The 18,272-nt window shown below is 42.2% G+C and overlaps 1 protein-coding gene across 2 annotated transcripts; it reads right to left on the reverse strand.

Moving 5' to 3' along the window:
- Nucleotides 1–396: 396 nt before the first annotated feature.
- LOC135524666 (keratin-associated protein 9-1-like) lies at nucleotides 397–17,737 on the reverse strand. 2 transcript variants are annotated; one of them, XM_064952399.1, is made up of 6 exons: nucleotides 17,458–17,737; nucleotides 16,289–16,702; nucleotides 16,035–16,145; nucleotides 15,653–15,817; nucleotides 7,540–7,662; nucleotides 397–943 (listed from the first exon to the last, which is right to left on the reverse strand). In XM_064952399.1, exons 1-6 carry the CDS (start codon nucleotides 17,468–17,470, stop codon nucleotides 717–719), a joined length of 1,053 nt encoding a protein of 350 aa, XP_064808471.1. In that variant the 5' UTR covers nucleotides 17,471–17,737; the 3' UTR covers nucleotides 397–716. The 2 variants fall into 2 exon arrangements, with proteins under 2 accessions (XP_064808471.1, XP_064808472.1); XM_064952400.1 differs by having other exon boundaries at nucleotides 16,289–16,721; nucleotides 17,458–17,574.
- Nucleotides 17,738–18,272: the final 535 nt, after the last annotated feature.

Here is an 18,272-nt window from a genome sequence, read left to right on the forward strand (position 1 = left end):
CCTGTCTCCAATCAATCAATCATACACATAAGGCCTTTGTGGAGGTAAGCAAGGCGGGTACTAAGGCAGCGGCTGCCACTGCTGGCATGGTGCCATTCGGTATGATCCAAGTGGAACGCTTCACGGCAGACCACACCTTCCTCTCCTTTATAGACACATCCTGTTCCCCGGCAGGTTTTCCTCTCCTCTGTAGAAGAAGTGTAGAGAGAAACTGAATCCACTAAGCCAAATAAAAAAGACTGTCTAAGTTTATTTTCTGTTTGGACGGTAGCATTCTGTATGATTAGGTTCTCCCATACACTCTGTTATTATTTGGTTTTAAGAGTGTTAGCTAGCTATTATCTGTTAAAAAATAAGCATTAATTCCTAATAAAATAAAACATATTGTGTGATTGGTTTACGTTCACAATAAGATAACACTTTATTTCCATTTTGGTAAAGTGATAGAAACTTTATTGGCATTGACAGAAATGATTTGTTTTAAACTTAGAAGCAATCACACTTTATCAAATATACAGAGTAATATATAAGAAAGTATTTCCTCAAGCAAGCATATATAATGTAACAGGGCATCATCTGGCAAATTCCATATAAACAACAGAATTTCAATTATAGTACGTATTTCACAATACGTAAAAATCATTGTACATTCTGTTGTTTTGTAATCAATGCATTATGTTGTCAGATGAGTCCCGATATGTTCATCTCTGTTTATATCAGATGAGTTTGCTGATAGTGAGGCCCAGCAGCAGAGGGACTAGGCTCAGTTTGATGGACCAGGCTGTGTTATGGGCTTTGGTTAGAGTTACAGGTAAAGGGGCTGTGTTACAGGTGAATTGCACAAAGTTGATGTAACTTGAGGGCAGCAGTTGATCAATATAGTTGCACACGTTGGTAGATGTACAGCCCTGGATGTTCATCATATAATTGATTGAGCCAAGTACTGTCAAAGAGAACAACATATTTAGTTTTCCGAACATCTTTCTCTCATAGAACAACTAAAATCTAATTGTTTTGAATCAACAATAATACCATGAGCTCCAAAAGTATTGGGACAGTGACACATTTGCTGTTTTGGCTCTGTACTCCAGTACTTTGAAATTATACAATGACTGAGGTTACAGCGCAGACTGTCGGCTTTAATTTGAGGATATTTTCATCCATATCGGGTGAACTGTTTTAGAAAATATGTGTATTACAGTTGTCAAAAGTTTAGTATTTGGCCCCATATTCCTAGCACACAATGATTACATCAAGCTTGTTACTCTACAAACTGGATGCATTTACTGTTTGTTTTGATTGTGTTTCAAATGATTTTGTGCCTAATAGAAATGAATGGTAAATAACGTATCGTGTCATTTTGGAGTAACTTAAAAAAAAAGTAATAATAGAATATGTTTCTAAACACTTCTACATTAATGTGGAGGCTACCATGATTATGGTTAATAAATGAATGAATCATGAATAATTATGAGTGAAGACACGACTCTGATGCATATGGGAATATCTTTGGTTTGTCGCCATGACATTCAGAAGCTGAGCTTCGACCTTCTAAAGTTGAGGAGTCAAAGAAATTGGATTTTGGTTATGTTTGACTCTGTTCCTATCAATTGATCTAATCACTTTTTTGTCAAATAGAATATGTACAATATAAATTGAGGGTTCATAATAAAACATAATAATACAATTTGGGGAAATCGGGTCTAGACTTAATTTGTATTATTATTCATAATATTATAATTAAAAAGCCTAAATTAAAGATGAATGAGCTTCAAAACAACATAAACAACATTTTTGTAATTCCCTCAGATTAAACTAAATTAATGTAGTCTGCCACTAGCACAGTCAGTTTAGTCAGCTCAGCTATCCCCATTGAGACCGTGACTGTGCCTCGATCTAGGTTGGGCAAAACTAAACATGGTGGTGTTCGCCTTAGCAATCTCACTAGAATAAAGACCTCCTCCATTCCTGTCATTATAGAAAGAGATTGTGATCTCTCACATCTCAAAATAGGGCACCTTAATGTTAGATCCTTCACTTCCAAGGAAGTTATAGTCAATGAACTAATCACTGATCATATTTTTAATGTGACTGGCCTGACTGAAACATGGCTTAAGCCTGATGAATTGATTGTGATAAATGAGGCCTCTCCTCCTGGTTACACTAGTGACCATATCCCCCACGCATCCTGCAAAGGTGGAGGTGTTGCTAACATTTACGATACCAAATTTCAATAAAAAAAATAAAAAAATGACTGCGTTTTCATCTTTTGAGCTTCTAGTCATGAAATCTATGCAGCCAATTCAATCACTTTTTATAGCTATTGTTTACAGGCCTCACTGAGTTTGCTGAATTCCTATTGGACCTTGTAGTCATGGCAGATAATATCCACATCTTTGGTGACTTTAATATTCACATGGAAAAGTCCACAGACCCACTCCTAAAGGCATTCGGAGCCATCGTCGACTCAGTGGGTTTTGTCCAACATGTCTCCGGACCTATTCACTGCCACAGTCATACTCTGGATCTAGTTTTGTCCCGTGGAATAAATATTGTGGATCTAAATGTTTTTCCTCAAAATCCTGGACAATCGGACCACCATTTTATTATGTTTGCAATCACAATTTATAATCTGCTTAGACCCTAACCAAGGGTCATCAAAAGCCGTGCTATAACTTCTCGGACAATTCAAAGATTCTTAGATGCCCTTCCAGACTCCCTCCACCTACCCAAGGACATAAGAGTACAACAATCGATTAACCACCTACTGTAACGGAGGAACTTAATTTAACCTTGTGTAATACTCTAGATGCTGTCGCACCCCTAAAGCATTTATCATAAGAAACTAGCTCCGTGGTATATAGAAAATACCCGAGCCTTGAAGCAAGCTTCCAGAAAATTGGAATGGAAATACACCAAACTGGAAGTCTTCCGATTAGCTTGGAAAGACAGTACCGTGCAGAATTGAAGAGCCCTCACTGCTGATCGATCATCCTATTTTTCCAATTTATTTGAGGAGAATAAGAACAATCCTACAATTATTTTTGATACTGTCACAAAGCTAGCTAAAAAGCGGCATTCCCCAAGAGAGGATGGCTTTCACTTCAGCGGTGATAAATTCATGAACTTCTTTGACAAAAAGATCATGATCATTAGAAAGCAAATTACGGACTCCTCTTAAAATCTAGTTATTTCTCCAAAGCACAGTTGTCCTGAGTCTCCACAACACTGCCAGGACCTAGGATCAAGGGAGACACTCAAGCTTTTTTAATCGTATTTCTCTTGACTCATTTATGAAAATAGTCAAAACCTTCAAGCTACATACTGGACCCTATTCCGACTAAACTACTGAAAGAGCTGCTTCCTGTGCTTGGCCCTCCTATGTTGAACATAATAAATGGCTCCCTATCCACCGGATGTGTACCAAACTCACTAAAAGTGGCAGCAGTAAAAGCCTCTCTTGAAAAAGCCAAACCTTGACCCAGAAAATATAAAAAACCATTGGCCTATATCAAATATCCCATTCCTCTATAATTGTAGAAAAAGCTGTTTCCCAGCAACTCACTGCCTTCCTGAAGACTAACAATGTATACGAAATGGTTCAGTCTGGTTTTAGACCCCATCATAGCACTGAGACTGCACTCTGAAGGTGGTAAATTACCTTTTAATGGCATCAGACCAAAGTTCTGCATCTGTCCTCGTGCTCCTAGACCTTAGTGCTGCTTTTGATATCACCGATCGCCACATTATTTTGGGTGAAATTGGGAACCCAAGTTGGTCTACACGGACAAGTTCTGGCCTGGTTTAGATATTATCTGTCAGAAAGTTATCAGTTTGTCTCTGTGGATGGTTTGTCCTCTGACAAATCAGCTGAAAATGTTGGTGTTCCTCAAGGTTCCGTTTTAGGACCTCTATTGTTTTCCCTATATTTTTTTTACCTCTTGGTGATGTCATTCAGAAACATAACCTTCTCTGCTATGCGCACGATACACAGTGGTACATTTCAATGATACATGGTGAAGCCCCAAAATTGCCCTCCCTGGAAGCCTGTGTTTCAGACATAAAGAAGTGGATGGTGGCAAATGTTTTACTTTTAAACTCAGACAAAACAGAGATGCTAGTTCTAGGTCCCAAGAAACAAAGAGATCTTATGTTGGATCTGACAATTAATCTTGATGGTTGTACAGTCATCTCAAATAAAACTGTAAAGGACCTCGGCGTTACTCTGTACCCTGATGATTCAGAAAAATTAATCCATGCCACTTCTAAATTAGACTACTGCAAAGCTCTACTATCCGGTTACCTGGATAAAGCACTAAATAAACTTCAGTTAGTGCTAAACACGGCTGCTAGAATCTTGACTAGAACCAAAAAATGTGATCATATTACTTCAGCGCTAGCCTCTCTACACTGGCTTCCTGTTAAGGCTAAGGCTGATTTCAAGGTTCTATTGCTAGCCTACAAAGCATTACATGGGCTTGCTCCCATCTATCTTTCCGTTTTGGTCCTGCCGTACATACCTACATGTATGCTACAGTCACAAGACGCAGGCCTCCTTATTGTCCCTACAATTTCTAAGCAAAGAGCTGGAGGCAGGGCTTTCTCCTATAGAGCTCAATTTCTATGGTATGGTCTCCCTATCCATGTGAGAGACGCAGACTCTGTCTCGACCTTTAAGTCTTTATTGAAGACTCCTCTCTTCAGTAGGTCCTATGATTGAGTGTAGTCTGGTCCAGGTGTGTGAATGTGAACGGAAAGGCACTGGAGCGTCAAACCACCCTTGCTGTCTCTGCCTGGCCGGTTCCCCTCTCTCCACTGGGATTCTCTGCCTCTAACCCTATTACACTTGCTTACTGGTGCTCTTCCATGCCATCCCAAGGAGGGGTGCGTCACTTGAGAGGGTTGAGTCTGACGTGATCTTCCTGTCCGGGTTGGCGCTCCACTCGGGTTTGTGCCGTGGGGGAGATCTTTGTGGGCTACTGTATACTCGGCCTTATTTCAGGATGGTAAGTTGGTGGTTGAAGATATCCCTCTAGTGGGGTGGGGGCTGTGATTTGGCAAAGTGGGTGGGGTTATATCCTGCCTGGTTGGCCCTGTCCGGGGGTATAGTCGGACGGGGCCACAGTGTCTCCCGATGCCTCCTGTCTCAACCTCCAGTATTTATGCTACAATAGTTTGTGTTGGGGGGCTAGGGTCAGTCTGTTAAATCTGGTGTATTTCTATTTTCTTATCCGGTGTCCTGTGTGAATTTAAGTATGCTACCGCTAATTCTCTCTCTCTCTTCTCTCGGAGGACCATGCCTCAGGACGACCTGGCCTGATGACTCCTTGCTGTCCACAGTCCACCTGGTCATGCTGCTGCACCAGTTTCAACTGTTCTGCCTGCGGCTATGGAACCCTGACCTGTTCACCGGATGTGCTACCTTGTCCCGGACCTGCTGTTTTTGACTGTCTCTCTCTACCGCACCTGCTGTCTCCAACTCTGAATGATCGGCTATGAAAAGCCAACTGACATTTACTCCTGAGGTGCTGACCTGTTCCACCCTCTACAACCACTGTGATTATTATTATTTGACCCTGCTGGTCATCTATGAATGTTTGAACATCTTGGCACATGTACTGTTATAATCTCCACCCGGCACAGCCAGAAAAGGACTGGCCACCCCTCAGAGCCTTGTTCCTCTCTAGGTTTCTTCCTAGGTTCCTGCCTTTCTAGGGAGTTTTTCCTAGCCACCATGCTTCTACATCTGCATTGCTTGCTATTCGGGGTATTAGGCTGGATTTCTGTATAGCACTTTGTGACATCGGCTGACGTAAAAAGGGCTTTATAAATACACTGCTCAAAAAATAAAGGGAACACTTAAAATTCACAATGTAACTCCAAGTCAATCACACTTCTGTGAAATCAAACTGTCCACTTAGATAGCAACACTGATTGACAATGAATTTCACATGCTGTTGTGCAAATGGAATAGACAACAGGTGGAAATTATAGGCATTTAGCAAGACATCCCAAATAAAGGAGTGGTTCTGCAGGTGGGGACCACAGACCACTTCTCAGTTCCTATGCTTCCTGGCTCATGTTTTGGTCACTTTTGAATGCTGGCGGTGCTTTCACGCTAGTGGTAGCATGAGACGGAGTCTACAACCCACACAAGTGGCTCAGGTAGTGCAGCTCATCCAGGATGGCACATCAATGCGAGATGTGGCAAGAAGGTTTGCTGTGTCTGTCAGCGTAGTCTCCAGAGCATGGAGGCGCTACCAGGAGACAGGCCACCAGGAGACAGGCCAGTACATCAGGAGACGTGGAGGAGGCCGTAGGAGGGCAACAACCCAGCAGCAGAACCGCTACCTGCCCCTTTCTGCAAGGAGGAGCAGGAGGAGCACTGCCAGAGCCCTGCAAAATGAACTCCAGCAGGCCACAAATGTGCATGTGTCTGCTCAAACGGTCAGAATCAGACTCCATGAGGGTGGTATGAGGGCCCAACGTCCACAGGTGGGGGTTGTGCTTACAGCCCAACACCGTGCAGGACGTTTGGCATTTTCCAGAGAACACCAAGATTGGCAAATTCGCTACTGGCGCCCTGTGCTCTTCACAGATGAAAGCAGGTTCACACTGAGCATGTGACAGATGTGACAGAGTCTGGAGACACCGTGGAGAACGTTCTGCTGCCTGCAACTTCCTCCAGCATGACCGGTTTGGCGGTGGGTCAGTCATGGTGTGGGGTGGCAATTCTTTGGGGGACCGCACAGCCCTCCATGTGCTCGCCAGAGGTAGCCCGACTGCCATTAGGTACCGAGATGAGATCCTCAGACCCATTGTGAGACCATATGCTGGTGTGGTTGGCCCTGGGTTCCCCCTAATGCAAGGCAATGCTAGACCTCATGTGGCTGGAGTGTGTCAGCAGTTCCTGCAAGAGGAAGGCATTGATGCTATGGACTGGCCCATCCGTTCCCCAGACCTGAATCCAATTGAGCACATCTGGGACATCATGTCTCGCTCCATCCACCAACGCTATGTTGCACCACAGACTGTCCAGGAGTTGGTGGAAGCTTTAGTCCAGGTCTGGGAGGAGATCCCTCAGGAGACCATCCGCCACCTTATCAGGAGCATGCCCAGGCGTTGTAGGGAGGTCATACAGGCATGTGGAGGCCACACACACTACTGAGCCTCATTTTGACTTGTTTTAAGGACATTATATCAAAGTTGGATCAGCCTGTAGTGTGGTTTTCCACTTTAATTTTGAGTGTGACTCCAAATCCAGACTTCCATGGGTTGATACATTTGATTTCCATTGATAATTTTTGTGTGATTTTGTTGTCAGCACATTCAACTATGTAAAAAGTATTTAATAAGAATATTTCATTCATTCAGATCTAGGATGTGTTATTTTAGTGTTCCCTTTATTTTTTTGAGCAGTGTACATTTGAATGATATAGGCTATCTCAACAAACATTTTACATTTTTTGGGGGGAACACCTGATCTATAGTTGCACAAATGTGATGCGTCTTTGTATCATGAACAACAAAACAAGTCACCATTGCCGCTGAAGCTCAAGCACTGGTCCTCAACCCCCAGGCAGGCCACAGTGCTGTTATGCACAATGCCTTGGAAGCTGCTGTAGGAGGTACATTGTCTTCCATTAGCCAGTGAACTCGGGGCTGTAGGAAGAGAACGGAAATGGATATCAGTGGATATGCATTCTACAGTACATTCAGTGGACATAGCTAGCTCCAGTATCTAAAAATAACTAGTTTCATTGATAATGCAATGGAAACACATTCAGGAAGCATATTGTCCTGGTTTTGATAGCGGAATTGAGCCAATGACACAGTACAGTGGGGTCTGACATTATTGACACCCTTGATACAGATAAGTAATAATGACTGAATAAAATAAATAATTTAAATTAATATTTTGTATGCAACAAAACTAGAGACGTGATTTTATACTAATAAAACTGCTCAGCGAAAGAGATTTTGTTTAACAAGTAATACGTTCTTTCTCAAAAAGGTAGGGGTGAAATTGACACCCCTAAAAATTAATATACAGTGGGGCAAAAAAGTATTTAGTCAGCCACCAATTGTGCAAGTTCTCCCACTTAAAAAGATGAGAGAGGCCTATAATTTTCCTCATAGGTACACTTCAACTATGACAGACAAAATGAGAAGAAAAAAATCCAGAAAATTACATTGTAAGATTTTTAATGAATTTATTTGCAAATTATGGTGGAAAATATGTATTTGGACAATAACAAAAGTTTATCTCAATACTTTGTTATATACCCTTTGTTGGCAATGACAGAGGTCAAACGTTTTCTGTAAGTCTTCACAAGGTTCACACACACTGTTGCTGGTATTTTGGCCCATTCCTCCATGCAGATCTCCTCTAGAGCAGTGATGTTTTGGGGCTGTTGCTGGGCAACACTGGCTTTCAACTCCCTCCAAAGATTTTCTATGGGGATCTGGAGACTGGCTAGGCCACTTCAGGACCTTGAAATGCTTCTTACGAAGCATTTCCTTCGTTACCCGGGCGGTGTGTTTGGGATCATTGTCATGCTGAAAGACCCAACCACGTTTCATCTTCAATGCCCTTGCTGATGGAAGCAGGTTTTCACTCAAAATCTCACGATACATGGCCCCATTCATTCTTTCCTTTACACGGATCAGTCGTCCTGGTCCCTTTGCAGAAAAACAGCCCCAAAGCACGATGTTTCCACCCCCATGCTTCACAGTAGGTATGGTGTTCTTTGGATGCAACTCAGCATTCTTTGTCCTCCAAACACGATGAGTTGAGTTTTTACCAAAAAGTTCTATTTTGGTTTCATCTGACCATATGACATTCTCCCAATCTTCTTCTGGATTATCCAAATGCTCTCTAGCAAACTTCAGACGGGCCTGGACATGTACTGGCTTAAGCAGGGGGACACGTCTGGCACTGCAGGATTTGAGTCCCTGGCGGCGTAGTGTGTTACTGATGGTAGGCTTTGTTACTTTGGTCCCAGCTATCTGCAGGTCATTCACTAGGTCCCCCCGTGTGGTTCTGGGATTTTTGCTCACCGTTCTTGTGATCCTTTTGACCCCACGGGGTGAGATCTTGCGTGGAGCCCCAGATCGAGGGAGATTATCAGTAGTCTTGTATGTCTTCCATTTCCTAATAATTGCTCCCACAGTTGATATCTTCAAACCAAGCTGCTTACCTATTGCATATTCAGTCTTCCCAGCCTGGTGCAGGTCTACAATTTTGTTTCTGGTGTCCTTTGACAGCTCTTTGGTCTTGGCCATAGTGGAGTTTGGAGTGTGACTGTTTGAGGTTGTGGACAGGTGTCTTTTATACTGATAACAAGTTCAAACAGGTGCCATTAATACAGGTAACGAGTGGAGGACAGAGGAGCCTCTTAAAGAAGAAGTTACAGGTCTGTGAGAGCCAGAAATCTTACTTGTTTGTAGGTGACCAAATACTTATTTTCCACCATAATTTGCAAATAAATTCATTAAAAATCCTACAATGTGATTTTCTGGATTTTCTTCTTCTCATTTTGTCTGACATAGTTGAAGTGTGCCTATGATGAAAATTACAGGCCTCTCTCATCTTTTTAAGTCGGAGAACTTGCACAATTGGTGGCTGACTAAATACTTTCTTGCCCCACTGTAAATAAAGTAGTCAAAAGTGTAGTATTTGGTCCCATATTCCTATCACACAATGACAACATCAAGCTTGTGACTGAATGCCTTTGCAGTTCTTTTTGTTTGTGTTTCAGATTATTGTAATGTATTGTGTCATTTTGGTGTCACCTTTATTGTAAATAAGAATATAATATGTTTCTGAACACTTATACATTCATGTCGATGCTACCATGATTACGGCTAATGCTGAATGAACCATGAATAATGCTGAGTGAGAAAGTTAGAGGGTGAAATATCATACCCCCCTGTTATTGGTAATGGAGAGTTTAGAATGTCTTGGCGGTAAGATCTTTTATTTTATTTGACCTTTATTTCACTAGGCAAGTCAGTTAAGAACAAATTCTTATTTTACAATGACGGCCTACTCCGGCCAGACAATCCCCTAACCCGTACGCTGGGTCAATTGTGCGCCGCCCTATGGGACTTCCGATCACGGCCGGTTGTGATACAGCCAGGGACCAAACCAGGGTCTGTAGTGATGCCGCTAGCACTGAGATGCAGTGCCTTATACCGCTGCACCACTCGGGAGATCTTTTTTTTTCAAGAGAGACGCTCAAGTGTTTTAGTACTATATCTCTTGACACAATGATGAAAATAATCATGGCCTCTAAACCTTCAAGCTGCTTACTGGACCCTATTCCAACTAAACTACTGAAAGAGCTGCTTCCTGTGCTTGGCCCTCCTATGTTGAACATAATAAACGGCTCTCTATCCACCGGATGTGTACCAAACTCACTAAAAGTGGCAGTAATAAAGCCTCTCTTGAAAAAGCCAAACCTTGACCCAGAAAATATAAAAAACTATCGGCCTATATCGAATCTTCCATTCCTCTCAAAAATCTTAGAAAAGGCTGTTGCTCAGCAACTCACTGCCTTCCTGAAGACAAACAATGTATATGAAATGCTTCAGTCTGGTTTTAGACCCCATCATAGCACTGAGACGGCACTTGTGAAGGTGGTAAATTACATTTTAATGGCATCGGACCGAGGCTCTGCATCTGTCCTCGTGCTCCTAGACCTTAGTGCTGCTTTTGATACCATCGATCACCACATTCTTTTGGAGAGATTGGAAACCCAAATTGGTCTACACGGACAAGTTCTGGCCTGGTTTAGATCTTATCTGTCGAAAAGATATCAGTTTGTCTCTGTGGATGGTTTGTCCTCTGACAAATCAACTGTAAATTTCGGTGTTCCTCAAGGTTCCGTTTTAGGACCGCTGTTGTTTTCACTATATATTTTACCTCTTGGAGATGTTATTCGAAAACATAATGTTAACTTTCATTGCTATGCGGATGATACACAGCTGTACATTTCAATGAAACATGGTGAAGCCCCAAAATTGCCCTCGCTAGAAGCATGTGTTTCAGACATAAGGAAGTGGATGGCAGCAAACTTTCTACTTTTAAACTCGGATAAAACAGAGATGCTTGTTCTAGGTCCCAAGAAACAAAGAGATCTTCTGTTGAATCTGACAATTAATCTTAATGGTTGTACAGTCATCTCAAATAAAACTGTGAAGGACCTTGGCGTTACTCTGGACCCTGATCTCTCTTTTGAAGAACATATCAAGACCATTTCAAGGACAGCTTTTTTCCATCTACGTAACATTGCAAAAATCAGAAACTTTCTGTCCAAAAATGATGCAGAAAAATTAATCCATGCTTTTGTCACTTCTAGGTTAGACTACTGCAATGCTCTACTTTCCGGCTACCCGGATAAAGCACTAAATAAACTTCAGTTAGTGCTAAATACGGCTGCTAGAATCCTGACTAGAACCAAAAAATTTGATCATATTACTCCAGTGCTAGCCTCCCTACACTGGCTTCCTGTCAAAGCAAGGGCTGATTTCAAGGTTTTACTGCTAACCTACAAAGCATTACATGGGCTTGCTCCTACCTATCTCTCTGATTTGGTCCTGCCGTACATACCTACACGTACGCTACGGTCACAAGACGCAGGCCTCCTAATTGTCCCTAGAATTTCTAAGCAAACAGCTGGAGGCAGGGCTTTCTCCTATAGAGCTCCATTTTTATGGAACGGTCTGCCTACCCATGTCAGAGACGCAAACTCGGTCTCAACCTTTAAGTCTTCACTGAAGACTCATCTCTTCAGTGGGTCATATGATTGAGTGTAGTCTGGCCCAGGAGTGGGAAGGTGAACGGAAAGGCTCTGGAGCAACGAACCACCCTTGCTGTCTCTGCCTGGCCGGTTCCCCTCTTTCCACTGGGATTCTCTGCCTCTAACCCTATTACAGGGGCTGAGTCACTGGCTTGCTGGGGCTCTCTCATGCCGTCCCTGGAGGGGGTGCGTCACCTGAGTGGGTTGATTCACTGATGTGGTCATCATGTCTGGGTTGGCACCCCCCTTGGGTTGTGCCGTGGCGGAGATCTTTGCGGGCTATACTCAGCTTTGTCTCAGGATGGTAAGTTGGTGGTTGAAGATATCCCTCCAGTGGTGTGGGGGCTGTGCTTTGGCAAAGTGGGTGGGGTTATATCCTTCCTGTTTGGCCCTGTCCGGGGGTGTCCTCGGGTGGGGCCACAGTGTCTCCTGACCCCTCCTGTCTCAGCCTCCAGTATTTATGCTGCAGTAGTTTATGTGTCGGGGGGCTGGGGTCAGTTTGTTATATCTGGAGTACTTCTCCTGTCCAATTCGGTGTCCTGTGTGAATCTAAGTGTGCGTTCTCTAATTCTCTCCTTCTCTCTCTCGGAGGACCTGAGCCCTAGGACCATGCCCCAGGACTACCTGACATGATGACTCCTTGCTGTCCCCAGTCCACCTGGCCGTGCTGCTGCTCCAGTTTCAACTGACCTGAGCCCTAGGACCATGCCCCAGGACTACTTGACATGATGACTCCTTGCTGTCCCCAGTCCACCTGGCCGTGCTGCTGCTCCAGTTTCAACTGTTCTGCCTTATTATTATTCGACCATGCTGGTCATTTATGAACATTTGAACATCTTGGCCATGTTCTGTTATAATCTCTACCCGGCACAGCCAGAAGAGGACTGGCCACCCCACATAGCCTGGTTCCTCTCTAGGTTTCTTCCTAGGTTTTGGCTTTTCTAGGGAGTTTTTCCTAGCCACCGTGCTTCTACACCTGCATTGCTTGCTGTTTGGGGTTTTAGGCTGGGTTTCTGTACAGCACTTTGAGATATCAGCTGATGTACGAAGGGCTATATAAATAAATTTGATTTGATTTGATTTGATTTCACCCTCAGTCATCATTATTCACGATTCATTCAGGATTATCTGTAATCATGGTAGTTAATGTAGAAGAGTTTAGAAACATATTCAATTATTATTTGTAAAAAAAGTCACTCCAAAATAACAATACAAAATTTACCACTGTTGCTTTGTCAATAATAGGGGATTGGATTCGAAAACCACTCAGTATCTGGTGTGACCACCATTTGCCCCATTCAGCGCATGCAGCGCATTTGCCTCATCTCATTCGCATAGAGTTGATCAGGCTGCTGATTGTTGCCAGTGGAATGTTGTCCCACTCCTATTCAATGGCTGTGCGAAGTTGCTGGATATTGGCAGGAACTGGAACATGCTGTCGTACGCGTCGATCCAGAGTATCCCAAACATGCTCAATGGGTGACATGTTTGTTGAGTATGCAGGCCATGGAAGAACTGGGACATTTTTAGTTTCCAGGAATCATGTACAGATCCTTGCTGCATTGGGCCGTGCATTATCATGCTGAAACATGAGGTGATGGTGGCGGATGAATGTCACTACAGTGGGTCTATGGATCTCGTCACGGTATCTCTGTGCATTCAAATTGCCATCGATAAAATGCAATGGTGTTCGTTGTCCGTAGCTTATGCCTGCCCATACCATAACTCCACTGCCACCATGGGGCACTCTGTCCACAACATTGACATCAGCAAACCGCTTGCCACACAATGCCATACACGCTGTCAGTCATCTGCTCAGTACAGTTGAAACCGGGAATCATCCGTGAACAGCACACTTCTCCAGCATGCCAGTGGCCATCGAAGGTGAGCCTTTGCCCACTGAAGTCGCTTACGACGCCAAACTGCAGTCAGGTCAAGACCCTGGAGAGGACAACGAGCATGCAGATAGGCTTTACTGAGACGGTTTCTGACAGTTTGTACAGAAATTATTTAGTTGTACAAACACAGTTTCATCAGATGTTTGGGTGGCTGGTCTCAGACAATCCCACAGGTGAAGAAACAGGATGTGGAGGTCCTGGGCTGGCTTGGTTACACATGGTCTGCGGTTATGAGACCGGTTGGACGTACTGACAAATTCTCTAAAACGTTAGGGAAATGAACATTCAATTCTTTGGCAACAGCTGTGGCAGAAATTCCTGCAGTCAGCATGCCAATTGCACGCTCCCTCAAAACTGAAGACATTTGTGGCATTGTGTTGTGTGACAAAACATTTTAGAGTGGCCTTTTAATGTCCCCAGCACAAGGTGCACCTGTGTAATGATCATGCTGTTTAATCAGCTTCTTGATATGCCACACCTGTCAGGTTAATGGATTATCTTGGTAAAGAAGAAATGCTCATTAACAGGGACGTAAACAAATTTGTTCACAACATTTTAGAGAAATCATGAAACGTGGGACCATCACTTGACATGTTGCGTATATATTTTTGTTCAGAGTAATCAATATATGATCTTGCGAGACAGTGATTCAGCTTTGATCTAACTTTACTGAACAAGCATCATTGTGAGAAGTGGTAATCTTCTATTTGTAATAATAATAATACGTGATGAGTAGGTCTATAAGGCGTAGGTTCTACAAGGACAAATAAATAAACTTTGATTTGATCAGCTTGGACACATGGTTACAATATACCCTATTACAGAATAAAATAAGACTGAGAGGTGAACTGTCAATTCATATAATTTATTTGCATAGATTTTGTCATCAAATAATTTGACCAAGTTGTGAACATAAATAATTACTAAGAAGAATAGCAGGAAATTCATTTTAAAACATCCATACAATCAATCTTTTAGCGTGGTGTATTTAGGCATCTTAATAAAATATCATCAAAATGCATTATTACCTCCAACTTGGCCTAATTCCCATTTTCAATCTCCCATACCATGGTAGACTGGGACCTGTGTCTCAACCAATAGTCATTGTAGGCTAAATATCCCAAGCAGGGCTACAGCAACTTCCAGAGAGGGTCAGGCTCTTGGGCTTTGCGGTGGCCACTCTGGTTTGTGTGTCCTTGGGAGAACGGTGTCGCAGTAACCAAGTGGTCACATATAGATCTGGGTTCCATTCAGTGGTGGTCGGTCCGTTTAAGATTAGGGAGGACAATAATATTTTTATGAGTGTGGCCTTATTTCTATTATAGCATTTTGGATGACGGTCATTCATATTCTATTCTATTAGCTCAATGCAACATCAATAGGTTTAGGCTACTATATGACACTTGCATTTTCCTTGTATCCATCATGAGGTTGTTACAACCTAGACAATAAATGAAAGTTTACAACGTAGGTCCACATTTCGAGAGAAACATTTGAGTAATCAAGGTGACAGACAGTGACACATTCAATACTGCCTTGCACACCCTTGCCTGCATCTAGCTAATCTAGGGTGTAATCATTAGTCATTATTCTATTGGACAAATTCAGGTATCTGAATTTAGTTTGCTTCCGTTTAAGATTTTTTTTTCAACAGAATCGGCAGAATGAATACATCCCTGATCATACGCAAACACTGTTCACTTTCATAGCAGCCACATACAAACAGCATGATCACTTGGAGGGGGGGAGGGGTTGCTATGGGATTTAGTCAAGATACTCTAAAGAGGTAGGGTTTCAGACATTTTCTGAAGATGAGCATCGATGCTGTCCAGATGTGTAAGAAACACACTCAAATCATATATTTCTTCAAACTATGACAATTGAAATCAGGACATCAAATACATTGTTGAAAACCAAATTTAATTTAAGTAAAGGACACAAGTCTCTTACCAGACAGAGTTTGATTGTTGCATCCATTGGTGTTACAGCAGAGCTGGTTAGAGGCAGCCCTTATGATGCCCAAGTTCCCTGACACTGTGACTTCAGTGTTAAGAGGAGTTACACAGATGGAGGATGGTGAACACATTTTGAGTACCACGGTGGTATTATCGGGACCTTCACCAGTAACAGATCCAAAACCAGAGAAGAATAGATCAATTTAGAATATAATCCGATGAAATAGTATCATAGAGCAATGAGTCAATTACCAATAGATATTGTACACTGTAATCTTACAGGAGTGTTCAAAAGCATCCTTCATGAGGAAGCTAACAGCATAATTAAATTTGTCTTGAAGCGTTAGCTTGTAGTGGACAACAAACTTTAAACACACCTTTTATGGTTCTGGTTGCAGTGAGACATCTTTCGTTTGAGGCTGGACAGGTAACTAAAGAAGAGTTTGTACATGCTGCATCAGTGCAGTTGAAACACTGCAGCATCTCAACTGAAAAACAAGAACATAAAAAAAATGTACTGTAAAGGCCATTTAGCTATGATGAATATTTACACAGGCATTTGGGAGTGATGCAGTTAAGAAACCATTCATCTTGGTAGACGCCTCTAATTGTGAGAGGTCAGTGGTGTTACCTGAGCAGAAGTGAGTGCAGATGAGAGAGAGAGTCAAGATGAGCTTCATCGTGGACAGATAGACAGGCAAGTGAACGGCAGTGGGACTGTGGGCTGGTAGACAAGCAGGTGAACAGCAGTGGTACTGTGGGCTGATCTGGGCTGGTAGACAGGCAGGTGAACAGCAGTGGTACTGTGGGCTGATCTGGGCTGGTAGACAGGCAGGTGAACAGCAGTGGTACTGTGGGCTGATCTGGGCTGGTAGACAAACAGGTGAACAGCAGTGGTACTGTGGGCTGATCAGGGCTGGTAGACAGGCAGGTGAACAGCAGTGGTACTGTGGGCTGATCTGGGCTGGTAGACAAGCAGGTGAACAGCAGTGGTACTGTGGGCTGATCTGGGCTGGTAGACAGGCAGGTGAGGTGCAGTGGTACTCTGGGTTGGGAAACAGGTCCTTATAAACCAGTGAGGAGGAGGACATGTGGAGACAGAGATTGGGAGGAATGTGAAGTAAAAGTATCTTAATAGAAAATGACTCAAGTAAAAGTGAGTCACCCAGTAAAATACTACTTGAGTAAAAGTCTAAAAGTATCTGTTTTTAAATATACTTAAGTGGTGGACAAAGTATTCAATTGACATACTTGAAAGTAAAAAGTAAATGCTGAAACATATAAAAATGTAAAATATATAAAATTCCTTAATTTAAGCAAACTAGGCGGAATTATGTATATAAAAAACATTTAACAGACAGGGACACACTCCAACTCAGACATAATTTACAAACCCAGTAAGAATGGCAACGTGTTACTTTGATACAGTACATTAATCATACCATATTGTTGTCTTGAGTGAGCATTCGTATTCTAACACCTGACTACTTTTAGGTGTCAAGGAAAATATATGGGAGTAAAACGTACATATTTTGCTTAGGAATGTAGTGGAGTAAAAGTTAAGGTTGTCAACAATATAAATAGTTAAGTAAATACAGATACCCAAAAGAACTACTTAACTAGTACTTTCAAGTATTGTTACACCACTGGCTGAAGGATGGACATGTAGATAGTGGAAAGAGGACATGAGAGAATGCCAGAAAGATGGAAAGCAATTCTAACAGAACCACAAAAAAATGCTAAACAAGGGAAATGTTATGAATTATGATCAATAGATTTTAAACATTAAATACAACTCACCAATATCTTTCATTAAATGAAAATGCTCTATGATGGTTTTGAAAAAGACAGACAAACACCCAACGAGGCAGGAAGTAACAGGCGTATTTCAGTGGTGGCACTTTTATTTAACAAGAGAGGAGGATGTAGAAACTCATGTTGCGTTCATAACAAGTGGTAAAATTGGAAAATGTGTGAACAAGCTGTGTCTACCATAAACTAAAAGTACAGTTATCATGCCCGTGAACAAATAAAAGTGTTCAAAAACCATATTAATAGATTGTGTTTATAAATGATGTTTTGTTGCATTTAGGTGCCAGAAAAGCTGTCGAGGTAATTTCCCTTGTATGTGACGCTAGATTTCAGCATGTGAGAGAAGTCGGATCTCAGAGAGATCCCATTAGTAATTAGCAGTTGGAGGGGCGTGTACTTTCATGTAAGACAGTTTCAAGATGTGACAGCTGGTGTGCAGGTTAGCTACAGTACATGTAAGTTTGGCTGCATTACAAGTTAAAATGCTCTGCAAAAACAAAAATGCTCCAATAATCTATCGTACTGTACAACCATGGTGAATTGAAGTCTGTAAAGGAACACTCAACCCACCTATGAACATACCGTACCTTCAAAGGTAAAATATAGATGCATAGGGGTTTAATGAATCCATAGAGTGGATGAACCTAACTGGACCTAGTGATTCTGCTAATAAACACCAACTCTTAGAAAAGCAGCTAGAAAAAAACAACATATCAGTTATATCACCAGGTTATAGCAACAAGTTCCCATTTTGTTTTATACAGACTGACAAATCCAATTCTTTATTTTACAGTTCATGTGTG

Source organism: Oncorhynchus masou, chromosome 31, assembly GCF_036934945.1.
Source record: "Oncorhynchus masou masou isolate Uvic2021 chromosome 31, UVic_Omas_1.1, whole genome shotgun sequence".
Taxonomy (NCBI): Eukaryota; Metazoa; Chordata; class Actinopteri; order Salmoniformes; family Salmonidae; genus Oncorhynchus; species Oncorhynchus masou.

What these genes read in the sequence shown, in the direction of transcription:
- LOC135524666 (XM_064952399.1), bottom strand. An exon ending in TGCAACCAGAACCATAAAAG is followed by an intron (nt 15,818 to 16,034) that starts GTGTGTTTAAAG and finishes TTACTGGTGAAG; the next exon opens with GTCCCGATAATACCACCGTG. An exon ending in CTTGAGCTTCAGCGGCAATG is followed by an intron (nt 944 to 7,539) that starts GTGACTTGTTTT and finishes TCTCTTTGACAG; the next exon opens with TACTTGGCTCAATCAATTAT.